We start from the raw sequence: 26449 nt of genomic DNA on the forward strand, positions 1-26449 counted from the left end.
CTTTGCAGCAGAGCGAATACGTGTCTGCTCAATGTAGATTAAAAATGGATCAGAATGGGGAGGACTGGATAACCTTTGGCCTCTCCTTCATTCGACTGATGTCCTTCCACTGATTTACAATGCAGTGGCCCTGCTCTGAGTCTGTTAAGATGAGCAGATAGAGGAAGAGAAGCACCCATGAGACGATGCTGGAGTCACGGGACAGAGAGGACAATGCAGGTGAATGGCAGAACAGCCTGATTGCGAAGCAGTTAATGTTTGTGCAAGGGGTGAAGAATCTCATACACAGCAGATAGGAGGGGTTCCGGTTAAATATCTCAATACACACCCCTCTCTCTCTCTTTTTCTCTGTATCTCTCTCTCCACCTCTCTCTATTGCTCTCTCTTTCTCTCTACACAGCTGCTGTAAATGGATACAACTCCATCCCTGGTGCTTCAAAGCAGCTCAAAAAGCCAAATCTGTCCCTCCCTCCCTTCTCTCCTCTATGAATCACTGGAGACTGTTATCAAAGCAGCGCAGGAGCTGGACTGAACCACCGCTGCTCCAAACAGCAGTAAATAAGCCTGATAACAAAGGTGCTAATGAAGCTGTCTCAGAAACAGCAGCTGAGGAGACCGCAAGCCACTTTAAATTCTCTGTTTATTTACCAAGGACAAGGACATAACAACTCTAAAATATGTGACAACATTTCATCTATTTGAAGTAGTGCTGGGCAGCACTCATACAATTCAGTATCATGATATTTTTCAAATATATCACAGTTTCAAACGATTTTTAAGCCTGCATTATTAGTTAGTGACTTCATGATGCCTGAGTACTGCTAGTTTATGCTACAACAATGCTTTAGAATTCTGGCATTTGTGCAGAAGTCAGAAAACTCTTCACTTCCTTTCCAGTCAAAATGGCCCTTAAGTATAATTTATTCATTTTTTCCAGAGATATTTGTAAGGAGATATAATCCACTTACAAAAGGAAGTGGCAAGTCCAAAGAAAAATGGGTGAAAAAAAACAGGAGTTTACAAAACTGGAGCTCAAAATTACTAAAAGGTATAGAGAAAATGGGACTAACAACTGTACAAGATCTGACAGACCCCAAAACTGTCACATAAATAGTACCTAAAGGTCCACTCTTCCTTCAGATCTTAAAAAATCCACAGGTGTTTCTATCCATCCTTCCACTGTGAGAAGACAACTCAACACTGAGTTTAAAAGGATGTCTAGCTGTAAAGAAGCTGCTGATGTTCTCAGAACAATGGACTGACCACCCCAGAGTCCAGACCTCAACAATCACTGAATGTGTTCGGGATTTTTGGATTGTGACAAGTACAAAACGTAACCAACTACTAAGACTGAACTTTGGAGGTGTAGAAAAAATCCATGTAGATGTAGTAAAAGCAAGTCTTTTGAAAACAATGAAAGCTGTAATTAAGGCAAAGTGTGGACACAGTAAATACTGAAAGTTCTGATATATTTTGTTGTTGAACTTTCTTTGTGAATGTCTGTTAAACATGTTTCTGCTTTTTTCCTGATATACCTAAAACTGAAACCACTACTACTGTTTGACACCAATACTGGTATACGATATATCAGCCAACACTAATCTGAAGTCTAAGCCTGAGATTACCAGCAGAGTTGGAGAGTGTGTTGTAAATGCAAACACAGGTTCTCTAGAGACACTTCACATCAGTATTCGATACACAGGCTGGCGGCAGACAAACATGCTGTTATGCTGTGATGGAGTCCTGGCTGCTGAAAGCACTTGTAAGGGTTTTCAAAGAAGATCAGCCTTGAGCATCTGAATGTGTTCTGTAAGTGCACACGTATCCATTGCTTCAGCTTTGCCGTCTGCTGCCAGCATCCAATAATGCTACATCTCCACATACACACATGCCTACACACTCTCATACACACCCTCCAGCTTGACTCTGCCATTGTCTCTCAAGGCCAGCATGCTGTGGGCTTTTCTTGCACAGACAATCCGTCGGTGTTATGCTGGACTGACTTGGACCTGCAGTCAATTGTGCACACTTTTGGAACCCCTGGCTGAGCAGAAACTGATGTTGCACTTCCTTCAAGCCTTATTTATTAAAACAAGTGAAATTATCTGCCAGTGCACTAAGATACATTCAACTGAATACAAGTAAGCATTTAAGTAAAAATGTCTGGAATTAGATTGAATAATCTCACAATATCAGAACAACTTTACAATTAAATTAGATGTATTGTCTATATTTAAGACGCTTTCATTTTGAAGATAAATCATTGTGTGCAATATATTAGTATGTTGTGTTAGAGTCAGTGGGCACTGGGAAGAACTGGACCACCACAAAGCAGAGAGTCAGAAGCATTGAGAGAGCAGCCAGAATTTCACAACAGCACGTCTGAGGCATGGCTGTGGTAAACGTTGCAAGATCTAGGAGAATATGTCTAAGACAGAATTCAGTCTATCCACTAGATGTCACTGTGGGCCAATACAGCTCTGTGAACCCCTCTCCGCCCTGAAGCCAGTAGGTCGGTCCCATAGGATAGTCAGCCAGCAGTCAGTCGGAGACTCAGACTATTGCACTGTCCTGCTATATAGCTTACAGGAGCAGGAAACATGGCAGTATCAGTATTATTATTCATAATATGCCTATGTCCACCCTAGGCATGGGTATGTGGGTCTGCGTATGTATGTGTGTATCTAAATTACAGTAAATTCCTGTGCTAGTGGGCCCAGACTGCATACATTATTCCACATCTGAACCCTAGGCTTTTCCTGCTGGGAATACCACACGTCTGCCAATAAAAAATACATAAAGGATTTATCACAAAGCAAGGCTGAGCTCCTGCACAGAGCTTATATTAAGGAGGTTGGGTAATTAATAGTGTCTGGGTAATACTATGTTTCTCAAACCCAAGAGAATGCTTTAATCTTTCAAAAGTTTTCTTATTTTTTCTATTATAAGCAACTGGTCTGAAAAAGACCACTGTTTTTCTTTTTGAGTAATATAAATAATCCACTTACTTTATATGCAGCAGAGAGTTAGACTAATACTACCAAAAATGCCAGAAAACCTCTTCTGTGCTCTCCTTACGACCTTCCTTTCTGTAAGAATGGACAAAACCACACTTTTACTCTCCTCTATTGTCACAAGGCTGCCATTGTTTTAGACTGCTGGGAAAAGGGTAATCAGATTCTTTTCATGGCTTTCAATCTGAAGAAAATCAATACAATATAAGGAGGCTTGATGAATTAGAAATTTGTACTCAGTGTGAATATTGACCAGCCTCAATCTTGCAGCATTTGACAGCCAGCGTGTTCCTAATCAATATAGAGTTAATGCCATATTCAGTCTTCTGAGAATAGAGTATTGTAAAAATAGCAAGCAAAAAAAGAGCACATGTATATATGTGTTTGCAATTATAGCACCTTTATCTTATCCTAACAAGGGGGAAGAGTGGTGGATAAAGAAGAGGGGAAGTGGCTTACAGTAGGGTGTGGTAGTCTGAAATAGATGGAGAGGAGGAGAGAGGTGAAGAAGGATGGAGGAGGAGAGGAGAGGGTTGACTCACAGTGGGCTGCTGCAGGGTGTGGTGTTCTGAGAGGGGAGGGCTGTGACCACCGTCAGTCTTCTCCAGCTCCAATTCCAGCTCCACTGCTGAATGAGGAGCCTCAATCTCTCCTTCTGCAGCAGGAAATAAACGCTGACCCTGAAGCTGTGCTTCCACACAAGGCAGTTGACTGCAGTCCTCCTGACTCAGGATCGAATCTGGATGCTATGAGAGTAAGAAAAAAAAACATATTGAATTAACAGTAGTAGTAGTAGTCGATATATTCTTGGGTCAATAAAAACTGCCAATATTAAGGTTCCACAGCGAATACTAGACAGTCCTAAATGCATTGCTGTAGTCATAAATCTGTGCAAACAAACCATTATAAGCCAGTTAACCATATGTAAAGTTTTCATTCCAGACCAGATGAATGTTGTTATCTTCTTCCTGTTTTCACTGGGCTGTAGTTGGCTTATTTGCCAGTTCCACCTTAAATGGTGCACCTGTTACCTTAAAGGGCGTACAGGCTCAAGAATGTAACTGCAGCACCGCAGCATTATTTAAGGTATAACAGAAAATTCAAATTAAAAAGCCTAATTCAACTTCATGCTATTTTCCACAATGTTCTGTGAAAAATATTGTTTACTTTTTTCTTTCCCTGTACCAGACGTGTTGGCACTGAAGAATCAACTCTTTTGAAATCGACTCCCCATCACCACTTGTATCTGTTATATTATAAAGTTACTGGAAATAATAATTGAAAAGTGAGAGGCGTCAGTTTGGGTTTTGTAGGAGTTTTCTGGACAACGTCAAGCGTCTTTACGTGTTAACATCACACACACAGTCCCCAAAAGAACGTCCAACTTAATGGTTAGGTTCCAAATGCAAAATTAACCTTATCCTTAACAAGATAACAACAGTAGACAATTAACTTACATCCTCGGAAGACACGCTATTCAACACATTTTGACAGTTCTCACAGAATGCTCTTTAATGCACTCAAACGTCAGATTCATCCACTTAGGGAAGGAGTCTGAAGCACAACCAATATTACAAAATGTTCTTCTGTACATTGTGTGCAATTACACATTTCCTCCACAGAGGTCTCCACCCCCATTTTTTCCCTAATCTTCAAATTGTTAGGACCCCCCCCCCTCCCAGGATAACAACAGAGCAGGTATTATCTGGGTGGTGAATCATTCTCAGCTCTGCAGTGACAATGTATATTATACAGCAGTGCTGCTGGAGTTTTTAAACACCTCAGTGTCACTGCTGGGCTGAGAATAGTCCACCAACCAAAAACATCCAGCCAACAGCGTCCTGTGACCACTGATGAAAGACTAAAGGATGACTAACACAAAGTGTGCAGCTACAGATGAGCTACTGTCTCTGGCTTTCAACTAAAAGGTGGACCAACATGGTAGGAGTGTAGAGTGGCAGTGAGTGGACACAGTGTTTAAAACTCCAGCAGCACTGATGTGTCTGATCCACTCATACCAGCGCAACACACACTAACACACCACCACCACATCAGTGTCTGCAGTGCTGATAATGATCCACCACTCAAATAATACCTGCCCTGTGGTGGTCCTGTGGGCGGTACTGACCATTGAAGAACAGATGAAAACGGGGCTAACAAAGTATGCAGAGAAAAGAGATGAACTACAGTCTGTAATTGGAGAACTACAAAATGCATGTTTATGGTAAGTGGGGATGATAAAATAGAAAATGAGTGTAGATACAAGGAAGGTGTAATTAATAAAGTGGCTAATCAATGTATTTAATTCTAGATCAGATAAAGTTATATTACTTTCTATTTTTCTGAATTTACCAGTTCCTTAAAATAGGTATCTGCTTTGGTGACAAAATAAGTCGGGCCCTTAGAGCTTTATAAACGTTTTTGGACTAGATGTAGGATTTTAGAAAAATCTAACTGGTATTGAACCTTTACACCACATGGACCAACAATGAAAGGGTTCTTTAAGGAACCAAAACAGGTTCTTTTATGGTATCTCTCCAAAGAACACATTTATTTTTAAGAGTGTTATAGGCAGAAACACAGGGGGCAGACAGAGGGTTTTCATGGAAAGGCTCAGCACTGCCTTTCCATTTTATGAAAGTCATTTTAATCTACACTGTTGACTATTGATGGCTGAGCTGCAGAGAAGCAGACAGTGAGAGAAAAGGCGCTCACAGCAGAGCACACCCTCAATAACCTTGAAATAAAAGCCTTTCAGAGGCCGGGTCATGCTGCTTTAATTGACACTGAGGGCTGAGAGAAGAATTACTGTGCGGGGGAGCAGAAGCCGTCCGGTCCAGCCCAGCAAAGACCTGCACCCGCGTTCCATCAACCACCACTTTCCCCTCCTCGTGTCTAAATGGAAGCAGTGTGCTGGAAATGCATCTCCAGACTCCAAACTAATGTCATTATCAGCGGATGCACATCAGCAGGACTAATCCAGCTGTTCTGCACAATTACATTACATGGCATTTCAGCCTCTTACTTCAGTCCTGCACAGGTCTATTCCACGTTCTTCCGCACAGGAAGTAAACATGGAGATACAGAGATAATTTTGTTTCTCCTTTATTTCAAAAAAGAAGAAAAATGATTATTCTCATAAAAAATGATTATTCTCATAAAAAGAAAATGATTATTCTCATAGTTCATTCAGTGACAGAACTGCACTTAAACATCCACTAAGCATTATTTTTGTATTTTGTATCAATATTCCTTTTATTAACTCACAGATTACCAGTGTGAATGAAAGTCATGTTTTTTATACTAAATATTGACATTTATTTAAAAATGAAATAAAAAATGTGACAGGCTTTGTGCATTTAATAAAATATGATTAAATGTCATTCTCCTGAACACAGAAGAGACGGGAACAAATGTCAGCACAATAATAATCATTCTAAATAACCATTAACCATGCAATAAATCATTTAACATGACTGGAACAAACTGCACAAGATAATGGAACCAGCTATTTGAGCAGTTTCATCCATCAGATGTCACCATCAGATAAACAGCACTGAAAGCTATGGATCCAAAATCAAGCTCCACCCTTGCTTCAGATCTGAAAAACCCATAGGTGTTTTTGTCCATCCTTCCACTGTGAGAAGACAACTCAACTCTATGAGTCTGAAAGGATGTGTAGCTGTTAAGAAGCTGTTACTGAAAAACAAATCTGTTTACAAATCAAACAAAGAAGCTGCTGGTGTTCTCAGAACAACGGACTGACCTCAAGTCCAGACGTCAGCGTCATTGAATGTGTTTGGGATCACTTGGATCATAAGAAATAGAAAATGAGAAACTTCTGAGACTTAACTTTGGAGGGCTGGATTTGTATGTATGTAAAATCACTGAATAAATTGATTCTAAGTACACAATAAACAAACATAAATGAACATCCAGGCCATAAAAATGACTACACACATAATGACTAAATGAAATGACCATAAAAAATGCCAGAAGAACTAAAACACATGTAGCTTTTTTGGGAGGGATAAGGGTTCAGAGAGCAGAATGAACTCTCGTAATTCATGCGCCTACGGATGTGACTTTTTGGTCACTGGGGTAATGAGGCAGTCGAGACATGAAGTGTAAGATATGCACAGTCACACATACAGAGACACACACACACAGCTGTCCTGTTAAACATTCTGTCACTCCTTCCCACCTGAGTGCCCCTCCCCAAACACACAAGATTGACCTTCTGCACTAGCAGTGTCAAAAGCAAATGGCCGCAGTGCAGAATCATTTATCACAGTCTCACTGAGCTGCACATCCTTATTCCCTATATTCCTCCCAGACAGCAAAGAGAGAGGCAGTCTTTGTATATGCAGATTATTATGCTGTGCATGTACTTGTTCTACATCCATCCTCCAACACACTCAAACACATGCAAACACACAGCCAAACATCTTATCAACAGCTCTGGGCACACTCGCTCTACACAGAGCCCAAAGGACACCCCAGCATGCCTCTTAACTCCAGCAGCACACAACCAGTTGCAGCTGTGCGTCTCTGGGTGCTGTCCGCGGTGCTGAGCCAAACAAAAGCATCAAAGCCCAGATCTGGCTTCTTCTGCGGCTCTGGGCTGGGGAGGCACCATGTGTACTTGATTCAATTAGCGGGTTTCAGAGGCGTCCCCTGGGACAGTGGAGCGCAGTGTGGGGGGACGGCGATGTCTGCAGCCTGACAAAGACATGCCTCAACCCCCCGTGCCCCGGCTCAGTCCACCTCATTAGTCAAGCAAACGAGTGTGCCTCAAAAACACATGCACACGCACGGAGGCAACCATGTGCATCCACATACTGTGTGCATTTCACCCCACTGCTCAGACACCTTCATTTTTCAACCTGATTTCTAGCTGCAGAATAATTTTGACATACTTCCTTGTATTTAGTGAAAGAACAGAATACTTGGCTCAGGAAACATTTATAATAGATGCTTCAATTTAAGCACTTTTAACAGTGTGTTTTAAGTCAACAGTTTGTCAGCTTATTTACAAATACAGGGAAATTACTGTCTGTGGTAATCAACCATATGAAATTAGGCTCAAAAAAGCTGCAGCATTACTTTAACATTCATTCAGATGTGATCAGAGTTGGGCAGATTACTTTGAAAAAGCATTAATGCCTGAATACTGAATACGCTGTCCTAAATGTATTCAGTAACGTACTCTGTTATAATACATAAAACATAGCTTTTTTAGAATACTTTCAGAACACATCTTGATGATGGACGTGAAAACGTAATTCATTAATTCCTGGTTGACAGTTCTGTTTATATGTTTCATGAAAAATTCACATCTCATTTAAATAAAGTTCAGAAATTTTCAACTTTTTCCTTTGTTCTTATCTCCTGCAAAAGTGTGACACTTTCTGGTATACGTACTAAGGTAGCCACATAAAAGCTATACTCATATTCTTTGTGTTTTTGTGCCTCTTAAATGTAAATATTAAAAACTACTGAATACAACTGAAGTACTGAATATCGTTTTTGTTCGGATATTATAGAACCTAGAACACTGTTCCTTTTCAGGTAAAGTGGCACAGCTTATGCAGGTCAGTGCTTTAAGCTTATAGGAAATGCTAAGATTATCACTTGTGAACATGACGGCCACTGAGGAGACTATTCAGTTTAATCATTCTTAAAAAAAGCTCAGTAACACTGAGACAAACAACTGGCTCATCACATAGATTTATCAGTCTACTCAGGCTTTAGCAGAAACTTAGCTGAGTTCCTCTTTAGAGTCAATCTAGTGAGCTTGTTTACTTTATCCTGTGTATAAAATAGTGAAAGTCTCTACCAAAAAAATGTAAGACACGACTATATTCTGAATACTGTCTTTTCAAAATGTAATGTGGACAGAACACGGCTCATTTCTGTATTCTGAATACATATACTTGTATTCTTTTACATCCCAACCTTTGTAATACATTTTACTATCATAATAATAGCACCAGTAAGCAGGTAGCAGACTGTTCCAAAGAAAACCAGTGACTTTTTTCCTCTTTAAAAATGTTCTGACACAGCAATTTCTGTCATGCTCTAAAGTCTATCTGTGGAAAAGGCTGGACAGCATCAGAAGACCGACATATCTCACAACCAGCATCTGTTCTCAGAATTCCTGCCTCAGTCACTGAGTCCTCCTCACTCGGCTCCATGCCTCAGCTCCTGCTAGCAGATAACCCAAAGCCCCAGACCTTATCGTAGCTCAGTTTCAAACCCACAGTCTTTCTGTTTCATACAGAAGAAATGTAGCATTTATTGGCTGAGTAAATCCAGGGGAGGGATGGGGAGGGCAGGCTGGACGACGGTCGTCTCACAGCATTTGTATTCAAGCCCCGTGCTGCCAGCCATTTCAGACACAGCAGATGTCTGTATTTCTGCATTTGTTGGGTTGTCGGAATCACTTTGGAAGGGAGCACAGAATTTGACAGTGGTGAGAATTGGAACACCTGTTTGGTTGGCATTGTACAACACTAGCCAGCAAATTTTACTGTCAGTCTGGGTTTGTTCAGTGGAAACAGAATATAAACAATACTATGAAATGTGCTACTAATTTTTAAATCACAGTCTAAAACTATATAGTGCCAGCAACAGAGCTGGCGCATAGATGCAGGACAGATGTGCATTTAAGGCCGGGTGAATGAAGATCAGCAGGGTGACGTATGATGTCTGTTTCCCATAGAGACCTTATGGTGCCATAACTAAATTACACATCAGGCGATGAATCAATCTAAGACAATTCTGTTTTAATGAAACGCAGATCCTAGTTTGTGTCAGGTCTACAAGAGTGTGAATTAATCTGCAAGTGGTGCATGAGCGCGCACGGACACACACACACACACACACACACACACACACCACACACACATTTAAACATGCACACCTGCTCTGTCCCTCGCTGGTCTTTCATTTTTCAGTTGCAATCATAACCATGGCAGTAGCCAGAGAGATAATTACACACAGTCTGAACAGCAGCAGCCTGTGTTATGCTAGTGTGGGGTGTGGAGGGGGGGTGAGGGCCATTATTGCTTCAGTGCTACAATAACACTCATCCCAATGATTTCCCCCTGCACTTTACAGCACGAATGGGACCACTCATCTATTTCAGCAGCCAACTGGAAAAAGGGGGTCATAAAAAATAAATAAATAAATAAATAAATAAATAATCAATTAATTTTTGTACTTAAGCTGTTCTCTATGAGTGACCTATCTGCTGTCCTTAAGGAGCTTCGGTCAACATTGTGGTTTGGCATGACTACTTAACCATTTTCAACTCAGTCCATTTTGGCAAACACCTGCTACAAATATAAAAAATGTTCTGAAATATGTCTTGATGCATTTAATGCAGGACAGATTAGAGTGAACATTATTTGTATATGAATAAAGGAATATTTGCTACAGTAAGTAAGTGACCATCTATCAACATAATATAAAACAAAGGCTTGCATCTCCAAAATGGTAACCATGAGAAGGGAGCGAAAATTCTGAACTTTAACATAAGTTTGCAAGTAATTTTGGATAATCTATTGGTTTATTCATCATAAAATGATCTCAGAGTGTAAAAAAACAGCCAATGTTCTCAAATGGCATAAAAACAAACACACAAAACAGAGTTACAAGGTTTTGATTTGGCATCACTGAAGAGCTTCTTCTGAGGACAATTAGAATTTTGACTTTTACTTTAATTTAGCCCCCAATATGATGGGTTCATGCATCATTTTCTTCAAGCCATTTGTAAAACTGCTATCCTTAAGCCTATTCCTCCAGCATTAAGCCCTTAGACTTGTCAAAATTCATAGATTCTCTTATGCACTGTCTTTCATCTACATGCTCTTCCTGACTTAATGATGAAACAGGGAGGTGCTGATTCCCGCACTCTGGCCCTCAGAGAACTGTGGACCCTTTCTCTCCTCCTTCTCTTTCCCCACTCCTCAGGCTCTCTCCCCGTCTTCTCTCTGCAATCTCTTTGTTCACTTCACACCAGGAGCTCAGATCCTCCACTCACACACAATTAACACTCCAGCACCCAACCTTCACAGTAGCCCACCCCCACCCTCCTCAGGGGCTGCCAGACAGAGCCACGGCTTTACCCTGAACACGCGTGGGCGTCTGGTATAGTTATGCAAATGATAACAACAAAACATGGAAAAATCAGGAGGCATTCCTCTGAAAGTTAGTGTTAATTACTAGAGACTGCAGTAAACATCTCTGTTACACAATAACAATCTTTTGCTCGTTACAAGAAAAGACTGATTGGTCTGCTGCATGAAAGGTGGAAGATAAAATCCACTTTTCTCATGACAGAGCCCCATTACAAATGTGTGCGATGTTCTATATAAAGCTCAGAAAAAGGGTCTTAGATTTACTTACATTTAATTGTTGGTAGATTAATTCACAATGGAGGATACCAAATCTGCCTTAAGATTTGATCACCACTTTTCAAATACAAGCCACTGAGGATGTTAATTTTATTATATTTAACTCAATGTTAAACAGCTTTCTCAGGCATAATGGAATCATCTTCAGAGCTTCCTATATAAGAAATCTGTGAAGTAGGAAAGTGGCAGTATCCTAATAAAATCAAGAGTTTTATACATTTATCTGCAACAAAGTGGTTTTATATTACTCAAAACAGTGATTCTCAACTTTTGATCTGTATATACAGGACATATAGCAGTATCTATCTCACTTCCTCTATAATAGATCATCTGAAAGAGGTTAAGTCAGTCATTATGAACTGTTAATAATAATAATTAATTTTAAGTGCTTAGATGCTTTGAGGAGAAAGTATGGTGTGTTTTATTCTCAGACCCTGTCAATCCATGTCGCCAGCACTGCCCCAGCTTGTTATGAAGCAGCTCTTAAAGAGGAACGACGGATGAGAAGAGGGAGGGATAGACAGATGGAGATGGATTCTGTGCCTGAGAGTGCTCCAGAGAGAGCCTGTAAACGGCTCGCTGTCCCCTGCAGCCTATAAAAATGGCTGCATTAAGATAATAACGCTGTATAGCAATTATTAAAGGGCAATAAAACAGCTTTAGTACCCTCTTCAGGCTATGGTGTGTGTGTGTGTGTGTGTGTGTGTGTCTTTTCAGTGTGCTAGGCCTGTATGTAGATGGTTCTATGAGCACACCAGGTCAGGTTTGTAATCACATAATGCAGCTCAGAGATCCTGTTATACAGTAAATGGAGCTGATGTTCTTGTAAACCAGCTTACTAGAAAAAAAGCCTTTTGCCATTTAGGTATCACTCTGTCATGCATGTTAAAGTTACTGTTTTAAATAGCTCCAATGTCAAATGTTAATGTAATGATGATGCTAGACCTAATAAGATGAACAGAAAGTTAACAAATATATAGTACTGTGCAAAAGTCAGAGGCCACCAAAACTGAAGTTCAAAAAAAAAAAGATATAGAGGAAACTGAACTCCTAACAAGTGTGCAAGACCTGGCAGACCACCAAAAGTGTCATCAGATCAACAGTACAGAACTCAACTCTATGGGTCAGAAAGGATGCGTAGCTGGTCAGAAGCTGTTACTGAGAAAAAAAAAAAAACTTGCAAGTCAAACAAATAAGCTGCTGCTGTTCTCAGTAAAAATGGACTGGCTACCCCAGAGTCCAGACTTTAACAGCACTGAATGTGTTTGGGATTAAAAAAACTGAAAGCAAGTCTCCTGACAAGAATGGAAGCTGTAATAAAGTCTGGACACACTACATACTGAAAAATCTAACATAATGTTAGATTGTGTATTGTTAAATATATGTTTTCTCCTTCTTTCCTGATGGTGAAAAATGAATAACTTGTACTTAAAGGTAGGGCTAGGCAATATGACAATATTTTACTGCTATTGTGATCAATTTTGCTTTCGTGATTAATTTTGCTATTGTGTATTTCTGAGCATATCATGGATGTTGTCAGGACTTAAAGAATACTGACCAACTTCATGTTTTGATTACAAAGACAGCATAATTAGTTCAGTTCAATTGGATTTAGTGCAGCACTGTGTGTGAAATCCTGAATAACTTTGTGAACTTTTAAATGTGACACTACTTGTGTATTTTATCTGTGTCAAAATATGGTGATGTGTGAAAAATATGGTGATATGCATCAAAATATGGTGATACATGAACATTTCTTTAAGTATCATGATATACTATTTATCCTTTTTGCCAACCCCTACTTAATGGCAATTATGACATGAAATTAAATAAATCAAGGGCTTGTGCTCACTTTTGCACTGTACTGTAACTAACCTCTTTTCTCTGACTTTTCTTTGTCTGCCAGCAAAAGAAACATGGCCACGTGAGGAACTGTCACATGCATCAGAAAATCACAGTGAGAACCAAGCAAAGGGCAACTGGTGTGTGATTGGAGCAAATTTCTCTTGGCCACTCACCTCTGAGCCAATGAGGCGTAGCACAATGCTGACGGAGGCTGAAGCGTGTGAGATGGTCTGGAATGAGCAGCCCTGAGAAACATAGCATATTAACATACCATCAATACTCACTCAACTACTGCTGCTCAAGACGGCAGGACCAACAGCTGAGCACACTCTGAGATGACTGATTTAGCAGTGGACTGTGTGAGTGAACCAAATGCCTATAATTCACGACCACAGTAGAATGTAAATCTTAATAATCTACCCAACAGCATGAGCAAAGGACGACAGACCAGTTTCTCTTCACTCTTTGTTCACCTGTAGCTGTAGGCCCTGCAGCCTCAGGCCTCTTTGGCCCCATTCAGACATCAGGCTGCTGTACAGCTGTTGATCTAGACTCAGAGCTGAGAACGCCACAGGGCTCTTCATATGCCAGCTCACAGCATTCATCACTAAAAGAAATAAAAAGGCACTAGTCATTCAGGTGACTGACAGAAAATTAAACCTACTTGTATGTTACATACATATTTTAATGAAACATATCAGAGCTGGCCTACTGTTGAATTTCAACAGTCTTATATTTATGACAGAGTTGAAATATATATTTATAATGGATTTCTATTGATAATAATTATAACATAACCACTATACACACCATGCCAATCCTTCTGAATAACAATCTTCCCACTTTCTTCGGTGCACATATGCCCTTCTACTTATTGCAATAAACATATTATATAAATATATTTACATTTATATTTACCTCAAGTTTTTTTCTATATTTATTTCATTGGGTTTAATTTTGTCACCTGCACCAAGAGAAATTTCTTGTACACATGGTTCTTGGTGAATAAAGATTCAGATTCAGATATAAAATTGTACGCATAAGCACCCTTCATTTCACCCTTGCTGTACAATAAAACAATAATATTCATAAAAACAATTTATACATTTTATAAACGTATCAAAAGGCTGTCAACCACATAATAAAACCAGAATAATAGGAGAGAGAATGAAAATATCATTTTGGAGAGATATGAAATCCTTCTTCCTTATTAATCGTTCAGTCATATTCAATGCTGGTCAAATTTTGTCATTTCAACTAAACAGACTGCCTTTCATTTTACATAAACGAGCGTGCTTATCACCAAATATTAGCAGTTGTCCAGATGTAATTCTCATTCACAAAAACATCCCATTGGTCTGAATAACAGTGAGTGTAAAGGTTTGTACCAGTAGCAATAGAGTAGTACTCCAGTACCAAAGCAGCCCCTGGTGTGAAAGCAGTGGCACAGTCCCGACCCAAGAAGAGGAAGCAGTGATTCCACACTGGCTGCTGCTCAGGTGATCCTGGTGGAGAAATCTGCACGAAAGTCCACACAAAAGTCCATTTAAAACTACTGCACATTCAGGGACAACAACGTATATACACTGGATTTCAATTTACTTTAACCCATTAAATTGCAGGATTTTCATCGAGTTGTTAGTATTATGACTTATTATTTAGTAACCACTATAAATTATTTGGTAACTTGATTCGCTTTGAATTTACATCGGTTCCACATGAATTTAATATACTACGTTACCATAACTACTATCGTTCATTTTACTCACTTTTGGCAAGAATCATATTGATGTAACATATTTTATTCACAAGGAACTGATGTACACATTTGAAACATGTATATTCACAGTAACACTTTGTCAGTGCAATGTTTAATTATGTATTTTGTGAGTGAGGAATTTTTTAACCATATAAAAGTCTCCTGGGGTCAGTTTCCCAGACAAGCATTATGCCTTTTCCTGAGGCCTCATTTGTAAAACATTTGTACTTACAGATTTGATTTTAATGAGATCATATTAAGAAATCAATTAGTTTAGGAGGATATTTCAAAAAAGTGACATTTGTATGATGTATGAACACAGTCTTAGGGCTCTACAGGCATTAGGGTATGTGATCAATGAGTACTGTGTTTTTATGAATAAATCATACTCAAATGCTGAGAACTTAATTAAGTACTTCAAATTAATAAAGCAATTACATTTGAAGTACAAAGGCCTAAGACAACAGATTTCTTTCTGAATCTCCATTCAGAATCTAGTAGAGTCCAGGACTAGGCTCAATCCATGTCCAGGAAACCAACCCTTAGAGTTTAGGGGGCTAAAAGAGCAATTAGTGGGACTATCCAATCACAACAGGAAAGTGTATTTTATTGCTCCTTCTCCTCAAATATTACACTATTTCTGCAACTAGATGACTGCCTATTTCATTAAGTTCATGTGAATCAAACAACAATACATCAAAGTCTCATTAAACTGACTGTTTTTTCATAAGTGACATTCAAAACTGTCCAGGTGATACGTCTGAATTAGGTAGGAGCAAGAAAGGTGGTCTTATGTCTAAATTAAAGCCAGTAATCCCTGGCTCTGTAGGTGTAGGGGCTGTGGACATGGCAGGCTGGCATGGTGCTTGTTGGGCCCTGAGGGTAGTGCTGTTGTGCTGGGTCGAGGTGTGAGCGCGTCTGGATCCTGCCTGCTTCTGCGCGGGTGGGGCCACCAGCAGGGCTGGCATGGCTAGCAGATGGCCTGTACCCTGAGGGCACTGGCTTAGTCCTGCTGCTTGGCACAGTGCCGGGAGACTGTGTGAGTGGGGCAGGTAGACAGGAGAGAGAGAGAGAGAGAGAGAGAGAGAGAGAGAGAGAGAGAGAGAGAGAGAGAGAGAGAGAGAAAGAGAGAGAGAGAGAGAGACTGAAGGAAGAGGTACAAGTTAAAGGGGGAGGGAAGGTGAACGGATGGGAAGGTGGAGGGGCAGCTGGGTTCAAAGCATTTGGGGTGAGAGTGGTCAGGCCAAGTGAGGAGCAGACAGATGTTTACAGTCATGATGCTAATAATTAATATATTCAGAATTTATAATGCTGCTAATAATGCATTCATTTAATCTGTCTCAGACTAAGTTTTGAAATTCTATTCTCAAATTCTAAAAAAAAAAAAAAGTCACCAATCCCACTATATTTTATATATATATATATATATGTATTCAGTTAACACTGAAACAGTGAATTTAACATATTGGCAAAAAAATAAAATATGCATAAATTTTTAAATGTGTTTTTTTCAATAAGTTAAACTCAGTAAATAAACAGAAATTGTGCTCTAAAGTGTTGCAGAACATGACATATTTAAGTGTGTTCTCTATAGAGGATGTGTTAAATTAATTACAAAAGTAATTTAACTGGGGGTGCTCAAACGTTTAGATAAGACTGCATACAGTAAAAAGTATTAACAGAACTTTATGATTATTCTTAACTGTAAAGTTTTTTTCTTAACTGTAAAGTTTGTTATGCACTATAAAGTGTGTTTAATTCGCAGGGCAAAATGCACAAAAGGAGGACTGTGATGAAAAGTGGATTTTTTAGGCTTTCAGCAAATGTTGGAACTTATGTTATTTTTTATTACACCAACACACATCTAAAAACAGTACAGCAGCCATTCTGAAGCCTGAATTTTGCCTTCTGTCCATGTTTATAAGTAACAGTCAGTTATACTGTGCCAGAAACACATAACTAAGTGCATTTGCGATTACTTCAACTCTACAAGGTTTGAGGCAACAGTGCAAAGATTTTGTATAATGTCTAAGCGTGCCCCATTAGCTCCAGTGCACCACCAAAAAAGCCAAACATGTCTTTACAGACAGACTACATTTGCGGTATGTGGAGAAATCTCTGAATCTGATTCAGATATTTACTGACTGGTTGGTAGTATCTAGTTCTGTACACAGACAGAGTGCAGGTGAAGCTGCTAAACAGCAGGGGTGTAATTTGGGCTGCTATAGCTGAGCGCCTCTCTCCTGAGAGCTGTGCTGCTGAAATGTCACTGGCACCGGCCGCCCTGAGCACACACGAAGGTCAATAGTGACAGTGAGTCCTCCGGTCTGCATTGATTCCCTCTTCAGCATAATTACATGGGGCAATTACACAGCACACTGACATTCTAATCATGCAAATGAACGCCAATTTTAAGGATTTTGACAATGCAGTGATGATAAGCAAGCTCTGATCTAAAATCTGTGTCCTCTAACATCACTACTAATCTTTTAAAGGATAACTCCAGCCTACTCTTACCTCTATACCTGTTGACTGAAGAAAAAAAAAAACAACAACATACAAACAAAAATACTTGCAACAGAAGTCACTGGGCAGCTGAAGACAGTAAATGTGTATGTAAAACATATTTTGCAGATTACTTAATAAATTCTTCAGCTTACTGTAAAAGAAGTTGTAAATCTGTATAACACATTCACACAGGGATATGAGAAAACCTTGGGGGAAAAACAAACATAACCGGAACTACTTTTTTACTGTGTTGTTCTAGTGTTTGAAAGTTGGATAAAACATGATAACAACAGCTGTGGTAAGTAATTCTATGATGTGTGTTTCATGCTGAGACCTGAACTGTTAGAGTTTAGTCACATTTTTGAATGTTTATTTGCAGAGTTCAGTAACTCCCCATGGCTTCTATTCTAGATAAAAATTAAATGTTCCTCATCGGAAAACTGTTGAGTCCTTAAGGTTCGTATGAAACTTGAGCAGAAAAACTGGACTGAAATCACAATCTCTGCAGTGGGGAATATGAAATTGTGAAGTTAAATCATTAATTATAGTCTGTTAATGAAATTGGCATTTTACTGAAACAAAAAAAAGACGACTTAATTCTCTGATCTTGCTTTCACAGCTAATATTCAAGCAGTGACTGTGGATAGTGGGTAGTGCTATATGAGTGGCTATAGAAGGTCCTGCAAATGGAGGGATGCCACAGCGCTGACTGGGCGCAGATGGTACAGGACCAGCATGTCAGACCTTTCCTCTCGCCTACACACACACACATACATAACGCTAACATGCCAGGCTGCACATTCCAAGGCAGGTGGTGGGTACCTGCTATTTATGTAATACATGGAGACAAGCTTGCACATAAGCCCTTCACACAAAATTACAATATCAAAACATTACTGCAGTTCTTTGTTGTGCTAAGTTGAAAATCTGTGCACGTTTACAGAAAAGATCAAATGAGCGCATGCACACACAGAAATTAGAGCCTGTCGTACTGATTAAAGCACAGGGATGTATAGTTGCACGAGGACAGTCAAATGAATGGATGTGAAGAAAGGCAGAATAGAAGACGGATGGACGGCTGGATAAATGAAGTCGAACAGTTCAACAGATAGATCAATATGGCTCAGTCTCTGTGGGATTCACTTTAGCCTCAAGTGAGAGCAGGAGATGACATGTCACCAAGCAAGGCCAGTCAGAGAGAGCTGTGTGTGTGTGTGTGTGTGTGTGTGTGTGTGTGTGTGCGCTAAAGTAAAGCATGAGAGAGAAGGGTGTTGGCAGTAGGGTAAGGGAAGTGACGGCAGTAGCCTCTCCCCAGCAACAGAAAGCAGCAGGAAAAAACACACACACACACACACACACACACATTTTTTTTTACACCTTGTTAGGATATGGGGTCATACCATAATGTACCATATGTTTTATACAGCACTGTGCACAGGTCAGAGACCATTTATTTCCAATCAAAATGGCAAAACTTTTATTTAACAGAAAATTATACAGAAGTCATCAGAACAAAAAATAATACCAAATGTTCTGGTATTTACTGTGTCCACTCTTTGTGTTTTTACAGCTTCTATTCTTTTTGGGAGACTTGCTTTCAGTTTTCAAAGAAATCTGCAGGGATATTTTTCCACACTTACAAAGTTCAGTCTTACAAGTCAGTTGCATTTTCTACTTCTCAAAGACCAAACAAACACATTCAGTGATGTTGAGGTCTGGACTCGGGGGTGGTCAGTTGAGTGTTCTGAGAAAAACAGCAGCTTATTTGTTTGATTTGCAAGTTTTCTTCTTTTTCTTTTTTATTTTCTTTTCTCAGTAACAGTTTCTTAACGGATACACAACCTTTCAGACTCATAGTGTTGAGTTGTCTTCTCACAGTGCAAGGATGGACAGAAACACCTGTGGATTTTTTCAGATCTGAAGCAAGAGTGGAGCTTGATTTTTTTTCCTATCTCTCAAAGGTAAAAGCTTTAAGTACAGTTTATCTGACGATGACAGTTCTGGTGGTCTACCAGGTCTTGTATAGTTGTTAGGAGTCTCATTTTCTCAATATTTTTAATTTCAACTTCTGTTTAAGCACATATTGTCCTTTGACTTTCTCCTTCCTTATGCGAGTGGCTTATCCTATATCTAAAATCCTCAGAAATATCTCATGAAAAATGATTAACTGCAGATTTAACTGCTGATGATTAAATAGTCAACTTGCCTGGACATTAAATGAACGATTGTTGGTCTCTGACTTTTGCACAGTACTATATGCAAGTGTTAAGAAATGTCTAGACCTCTAAACCTAATCTTGACCCCACTAACAAATAAAATAAATAAATAAATAACATTGTTTTTTTCAAAAGCACTTTACAATGTCAGAACCAGTTTGCTGGTCCTGATATTGTAGGTCATTCCTGTTTTTCTCTGGAAATTTAGAAGTCCTGAAAATGTATGTAAATAAATGAGCACACACAGTGCTTTATCCAATCAGACTTGCCAAACCTGTCCCTTTCTGCCAGTCCATGTGCTGTGTATAACCAAATCCAAGATCACTTTGTTGTGAGGCACTGTTCCCTGGCACTCATGATTTATGACAGGCATCTGTAAGAGGCTTTTTACTGGAGTGAGTGCCATGTGTGTAGATGATTCAGAACAAAATGAGGTAAGAACAAGACAGTGATGAGGTCAGAGTGAGTGTTGAGCTGGGGTGTGTAGAGGAAGCCTGTCTGACCTGAGGCTGCCCCTGACCACTGAGGGACGGGACAGTGAGAGCAGACTCAGAAGGCCGAGGGAATGGAACTGACATTACACACACACCTGCTGCCCTGGGCTCACACAGCAGCATGCTGTCCCTGTAAACACACAAATCAGCAGAGCATTACGAACAGTTCTTTAAAAATAAATAAGTAAATAAATAAAAATAAACAGAAGTCAGAGCCCAACTGACATACTGTTTTATATAGTAATAAACACACGTCTGATTGGTGTTGTGCTCTACAGTTTCATACATGCTTTACAAAGACTGCTATACTGACAGCAACCATTTTTTTCAGATCTATTACAGTTCTAAGGCAATCAAAGATGAACTGTTTCATAAGAACACAAAATACAACACCTAAAATGCATACAAACCTAAGTTTCAGTGTATAATATATAAACAGAAATCATTTAACAAAAACCAAACCAAAACCATTAATAATTCTGGGAAGCTTGTTCACATTATAATCTTTATTTCAGAGTTCCTGCTGTTTATTTGAGTTTGGGAAATGTAAGAACAGAAAGCTGGCAAATATTGGAGAACGAAGAAGTTTAATTTTTGACCATGTAATTATTATACTGGCCAATATAAACTTTCCATATAGATCAGGCTCTACTAGACTTTACATATAGGAAAAGAGAGAGCACAGAAGAGAAAAGAGGCAATTCTGTAACAGTTTTTACTGTGACTGACAGTAACATAAGAAGAGCAATTTGTTCAAGACATTGCCAGAATGATGACACAGACACACACGCATACACACACCCTGATCCAGAACACACAGCCAGAAAATGAAAACGTGAACGTGACAGCCAAGCAGCCATCCTGAGATTACAGTTATAATGCTGGCACAGGAAAGTCATTTGGGAATGGAAAGGAAAAATAAATAAAACATGGATTCACACTTCCAGTAGTATGTCCTGGCAACAGCCTCACTATTATTAGCAGCACAGTGTGTGTGTGGCAGGGCCTGCTGAAGGGATGGAAAAAGACAGTCCACCTGTATCCACACACACAATATTCCAGCAGCACAACATCCACTTCCTGCAGTGTAAAAGATTCTTACACTCGACTGAATTTTTAATTTTTTTAACGTCTAAGTCACACAGCCTGGGCATGTTGCACCTTGAACTTCACATCTCAGGCATTACATCCTTATTATTATTATCCTTTTTAGTCTGACCTGAGAGTCGTTCTTGTACCACCTGGTTATGGACAATATGTACACTATTTGAGTGGTATTACAGGAAATACATTTTGAATCTAACATTTTCCTACTACTAAAATGTCCTTTTTTGGAAACCATCATTAGAAAGTATGTAATCAGATTTTTTTTTCAGATTCTTTATCTTGAAATATGAATTTGACTTGTCAATAACCTCAATGTTTATACAAAAATACTAATTCACTTCAAAATTTCAAATAAAAGTTACAATAATTTGATTTGTCCACAAAATCAAGAATGTTATTCATCATCAATTCAAGGAGCATTTCATTCCCTTTCCATTATTTTTTAACCAAATGACCCTGTGGTGGGGTGATTCACTGTGACAGGGTGGTACACACAAACTGTCTCTCTATATGATCTCTTGGTTTTAGACATGGACATCTAACATTAGAAACCTTTGTTAATTGGATATATATGTAGGGAAGATTTAACGATACATGATCAAAAACATATGTGTATATATACATATATATATATATACATACATATATATATATATATATATATATATATATATATATATATATATATATATCAAAATTAGGCTGTGTTAATATAAGAGCATGCTAGAAAAAGCGTGGATAACAAGATAGATGGTTCCACTCCTCTTCAGTCCCGAGAACACGGCATCCATGATTTCCAAACAGAATTTCAAATTTTGATTTATTGGGCCCCAAGACACTTTCAATTTGCCTCAGTCTATTTTAAATGAGCTCTGGCCCAGAGAAGGCGGCGGCGTTTCTGCGTCCTGTTCATATTTGATCTCTTCTTTGCACGGTAAAGTTCTTTGCTACGTTGAGACCTGTGCAGTCTTTCACAAAGTGGTGAACCCCCTGTTATCAATCAACCGAATTAGTCGTGAGATGTTCTACCAGGTGTTTTTTTGTTTTTGTTTTTTTAGCATTAAACAACTTTACCAGTCTTTTGCTGCCCCTGTCCCAATTTTTTTTTAAATGTGTTGCTGGCATCAAACTCAAAATGGGAATATATTTAAAAAAAACATTTTATACATATAATTTCTCAGTTTCAATATTTGATATACTGTATTTGCACTCTTTACAATTATATATAAGGTTTAAATGATTTGCATTCCATTACATTCTGTTATTTACATTTTGGATAGCGTCCCAACTTTTTTTTGAAACAGGGTTGTAGTTAATCTTGTGTGTAAAGCCTTCTCTCTGGCTCTTGAAGATCTCATGGGAGAACTTGCTTAGCTGTATCTACACAGAGACTACAGAGAAAAAAATCCTGATTGGACAATTTTTAATGAGATGTTGCAAGAATGTAACCTTTTTGTTTTTGACCAAAATTCAACAATGAAATAAGAGTTTTACTGCAGTACTTGCACATAACAAACATGATGACGCTATTAAATAAAAATGAACTTAAAATTACAGACATGTATTTTGTAAATCCAGGAAATCTTTCAAGGCCTAGAAGGCCCTGTGGGTTTCGCACTGCTTGGAATAAAGTCATCAAAGAAATGGTACAATATGTCCAAAAAAAAAAAAGGACAGAATGCCAGTCTGTGTATAGATGGGCCTCCTGTCAGCTTGTTATTGACATGTCCCTTCATTCCACCTGATCTGAGTCCTTGCAAAGGCAAACAAATATGGTGGATGCAGTGCAGATGCTAGCTTTGGTAACTCCTAGCTATTTTTCACCTGTTGTATTTTTAATTCTATTACATTGTATCCAGACATCATTGTGAAACCCAAAGACTGCTAGAATCAAAATGAGACTGCAGTATGTAAACTAAGATATGGAAATTGGTGGTAAAGTAATAGTTTCTCTTAAAAAAAAGTTTGATTCAAAAGGAACAAACATAATTAATCTTATCATTTTTTCTGTAAAAGAAAAAAAAAAGTCACGGTACTGACATGGTACTGAGGGCGGATAACGAGATGGATAGTGGACATTAGCTGCAATTATGCCTCCAATCAATACCTAAAGAAGATACATAAACAGATTTGTGAAACATATGAGAGAAGCTTTCTAAACTCTAGTCCACTGTGCCTGTCACCAGCACTTAAAGGTTAGAGGAAGTCCAGTCCTAACCCCAAGAGGGAAAGGTGACTTATAGATTCCTACCAACACCCCTATCAGATCCAAGCTTTTAGAGAGCTCATTTGGAGCAGTGGCTCACTCTATACTGTCTGTGTTAATTGATGTCATGGACCTTAAATGCATTAGCATGAAGTGCTACAAGATGCTTTTAAATGCACAGTTCCACCTCTGAGGCCTCAGAGAACAGCAGGCACCCGCCTACAGCGTACAACAACATACAGGAGCAATTGGTTTAGTTAAAGCACTTCATAGAGAGGGTATATACCTGTATGAGTCATAATCAGCAACAACACGAGCAACAGCTAATAAAGCTCCCACCGGATCTTTTAACGGGCTGTCCATGGACCACAGCAGCACCTGATAGTGAGAGTAAGAAAAAACATATAGCATACATGAGTGAGGCAGAGAGAGAGAGACTAATGAGAGAAACCGAGAGAATAAAATAGAGGGAAATAAAGAAAGGAAAGAGGTGAGAAAGTAAGGATGGCGAAGGAGAGAGGAAGACAAAGAGAAAAAAGAGAAAGAAAGGGAAATATAGAGTGAGCGAGATGAAGGGGGGAGAGAGGGAAATATAGAGTGTGAGAGCAAGAGAAAAAGTGAGACAGAAACAGAAAGATACAGAGTGACAGAGACAAATATGAGCAAAGCAAGAAAAAAAGAAAGACAGTGATCAAGTGAGAGAGAAAAAGGGAGAGAAAGTGAGAGAGAGAGAGAGAGAGAGAGAGAGAGAGAGAGAGAGAGAGAGAGGAAATGGGGAAGAGGACTCCCAAGAGAGGGGAGAAGGCTGGAGACAGAGAAAAAATAAAGGGAGAGAAAAAGAGAAGAGAAAGTGAGGAGGAGAGAGAACAAGGAAGAGAGAGGGAGAGGGGGAGAGCGAGAGAGAGAGAGAGAGAGAGAGAGAGAAAGAGAAAAAAAAAGAGAAAGAGAGAGAGAGAGACTAAGAAAGAGAAGCAGAGTTGGTGAGGGGCAGAGAGAAAGGCAGACAGATACAGGAAGTGTATGAGTATACGAGTAATGACACTGACTGGCAAAGGTGGACCAGCACTCATTTTAGTGCTAATCCTGCCCACAAAGCACGCCCACATGCCTCTTAGAAGAATGCAGACGCACGTAGCAGCATTTTAAACTCATCTGATATTCAATACCTCCTGGCATGCAGGAGATCAATGGAGAGATTCAGTAAATGGGAGAGGACGTGATTAAGTTAGCTTTTTTTATCGCAATTACTAGAGGATCCCAGAAATGAAAAAATGGAGATCAGATATGAGTTACTGAAGATCCAATTTGTAAAAAAAAAAAACCCTTCTGACATACGAATAGGTTTATTCATAATCATCACCACCACCAGTTTAAGGTTTTAAATAAATCTATATACCAGAGTGCTTTAACATTGCCCAACTTACAAAGTGCAATCCACTTACAGTATATAGGCTGTCCTAACCCCATTAGCTAGTAATGTAGCAACACACCATAAGCATGGCAAAGCTCTTTATGTAATCATACAAAGATGTCTAATCTCAGGAACTGCAGCAGCCAAGCATCGGTGTGGCTGGTAGCAGGCTATACAAACCTCAAAGCCAGTGAAGGAGAAGCAGGGGAGCCTGGGGAGGTGGCTGAGTTTACGCACCATGGTAACATACAGTCGCACCCCTGTGGGCACTGCCCTGTGGGGCTGGAGAACACAGACCAAGTGCAGGATTAGTGTAAGGCAAACAGCAAGTCAAACAGATTACTGTTTATGCAGGTCTGCCATAGTGACTACATTTATATAAAGTAATATCCAGATTTTCGTTTTGGACTACAGAGGTCATTAATTATATTAGTATTCAAAAAAATCTACTAGTTATTTTGATGATTAACTGTGCAATCCAGCCTAAATCTAGTGGTTAACATGTTACTTGTTGTTACACAGTATTCTGTTGTTCAATATACCTCAGCCACAGGTTTGACAGAACTTACAATTTCATATAATTTTCATATTGTCTCTCACTACAATACCCAGAATGCATTAATACAATCAACCAAGTTAGCTCTTACCTGGGACGTCACACAAAATCTTAAACAGCAATTCTATCTTTATTCAGCACAAAATGGATGCCAAAGTTTTTCAGCCAGAGAACAAAAAGCACAACTGAAGTAAAGTATCTATGGATAGGCAGGTAGCTGCCTTGCTAACATCAACTTTTGGCCTTCTGGCCTCGTCATCCGACAAGTCACTAATTCATTCCCTTCATTGTAACAACTATTACAGAACACTTTAAAACAGCCCACCCACAAAAGCAACCCAAAAGCAGTTGTAGTTTTTCAAAAACTCCTCACACTTTTTAGACACACCATAAGAAAGGGCTTTAGAGACCACTGCAGCACTACTGTAGTATGAGAGCATGCAGGTTTAGAACTGATGTATTGATGGTTATTATTTATTATTTTTTTATTTGGACCAGATTAATACCTTCAGCTTTTTACAAAATGTATACTAAAAATAAAAACAGACTTAAATAAACAATAATAACCTATGCATAGCCTTACCAATAGCTTTCTTGAAAAAAAGATACATTTAGAAGTATTTCAACACACTTAATTTGAAAATTATAAAAACACTGTAGAAGACACATAGTAGAAGAATTTAATCAAGTAATCATTCTGATTCATCAACAAAGTATATTTGAATCAATGTACTTGAAAAATAAATAAAATTAAAAAATAAATGACAGTAAATTAATCAACAAATAAAAATAACTATATAAAGTATACATTGCTTATTTTGATTGTAATTATACACATTTTTCCCTTTTCTGCAGTTATATATTTCTCAACTTTATTTATTTATTTATTAATGCCTACGTTCATTTTTATATA

At 38.9% G+C, this 26449-nt stretch overlaps 1 protein-coding gene across 6 annotated transcripts in view; it reads right to left on the reverse strand.

Annotated features, from left to right (window-relative positions):
- The window catches only part of ccdc33 (coiled-coil domain containing 33), an 86416-nt gene that overhangs the window by 20187 nt on the left and 39780 nt on the right, over positions 1 to 26449 (reverse strand). For 5 of the 6 annotated variants that reach the window (XM_036576027.1, XM_036576026.1, XM_036576029.1 and 2 more), the window contains 7 exons: positions 25161 to 25262; positions 23856 to 23947; positions 20266 to 20386; positions 14668 to 14797; positions 13753 to 13886; positions 13453 to 13524; positions 3557 to 3760 (listed from right to left, as the gene is read on the reverse strand). In XM_036576027.1, coding sequence (XP_036431920.1) covers positions 3557 to 3760; positions 13453 to 13524; positions 13753 to 13886; positions 14668 to 14797; positions 20266 to 20386; positions 23856 to 23947; positions 25161 to 25262 — 855 coding nt within the window. The remainder of the gene's footprint in view (positions 1 to 3556; positions 3761 to 13452; positions 13525 to 13752; positions 13887 to 14667; positions 14798 to 20265; positions 20387 to 23855; positions 23948 to 25160; positions 25263 to 26449) is intronic. The other variant, XM_036576028.1, reaches the window with a different exon arrangement.

This window comes from Colossoma macropomum, unplaced genomic scaffold (assembly GCF_904425465.1).
Source record: "Colossoma macropomum unplaced genomic scaffold, Colossoma_macropomum, whole genome shotgun sequence".
In the NCBI taxonomy this organism is placed as follows: domain Eukaryota; kingdom Metazoa; phylum Chordata; class Actinopteri; order Characiformes; family Serrasalmidae; genus Colossoma; species Colossoma macropomum.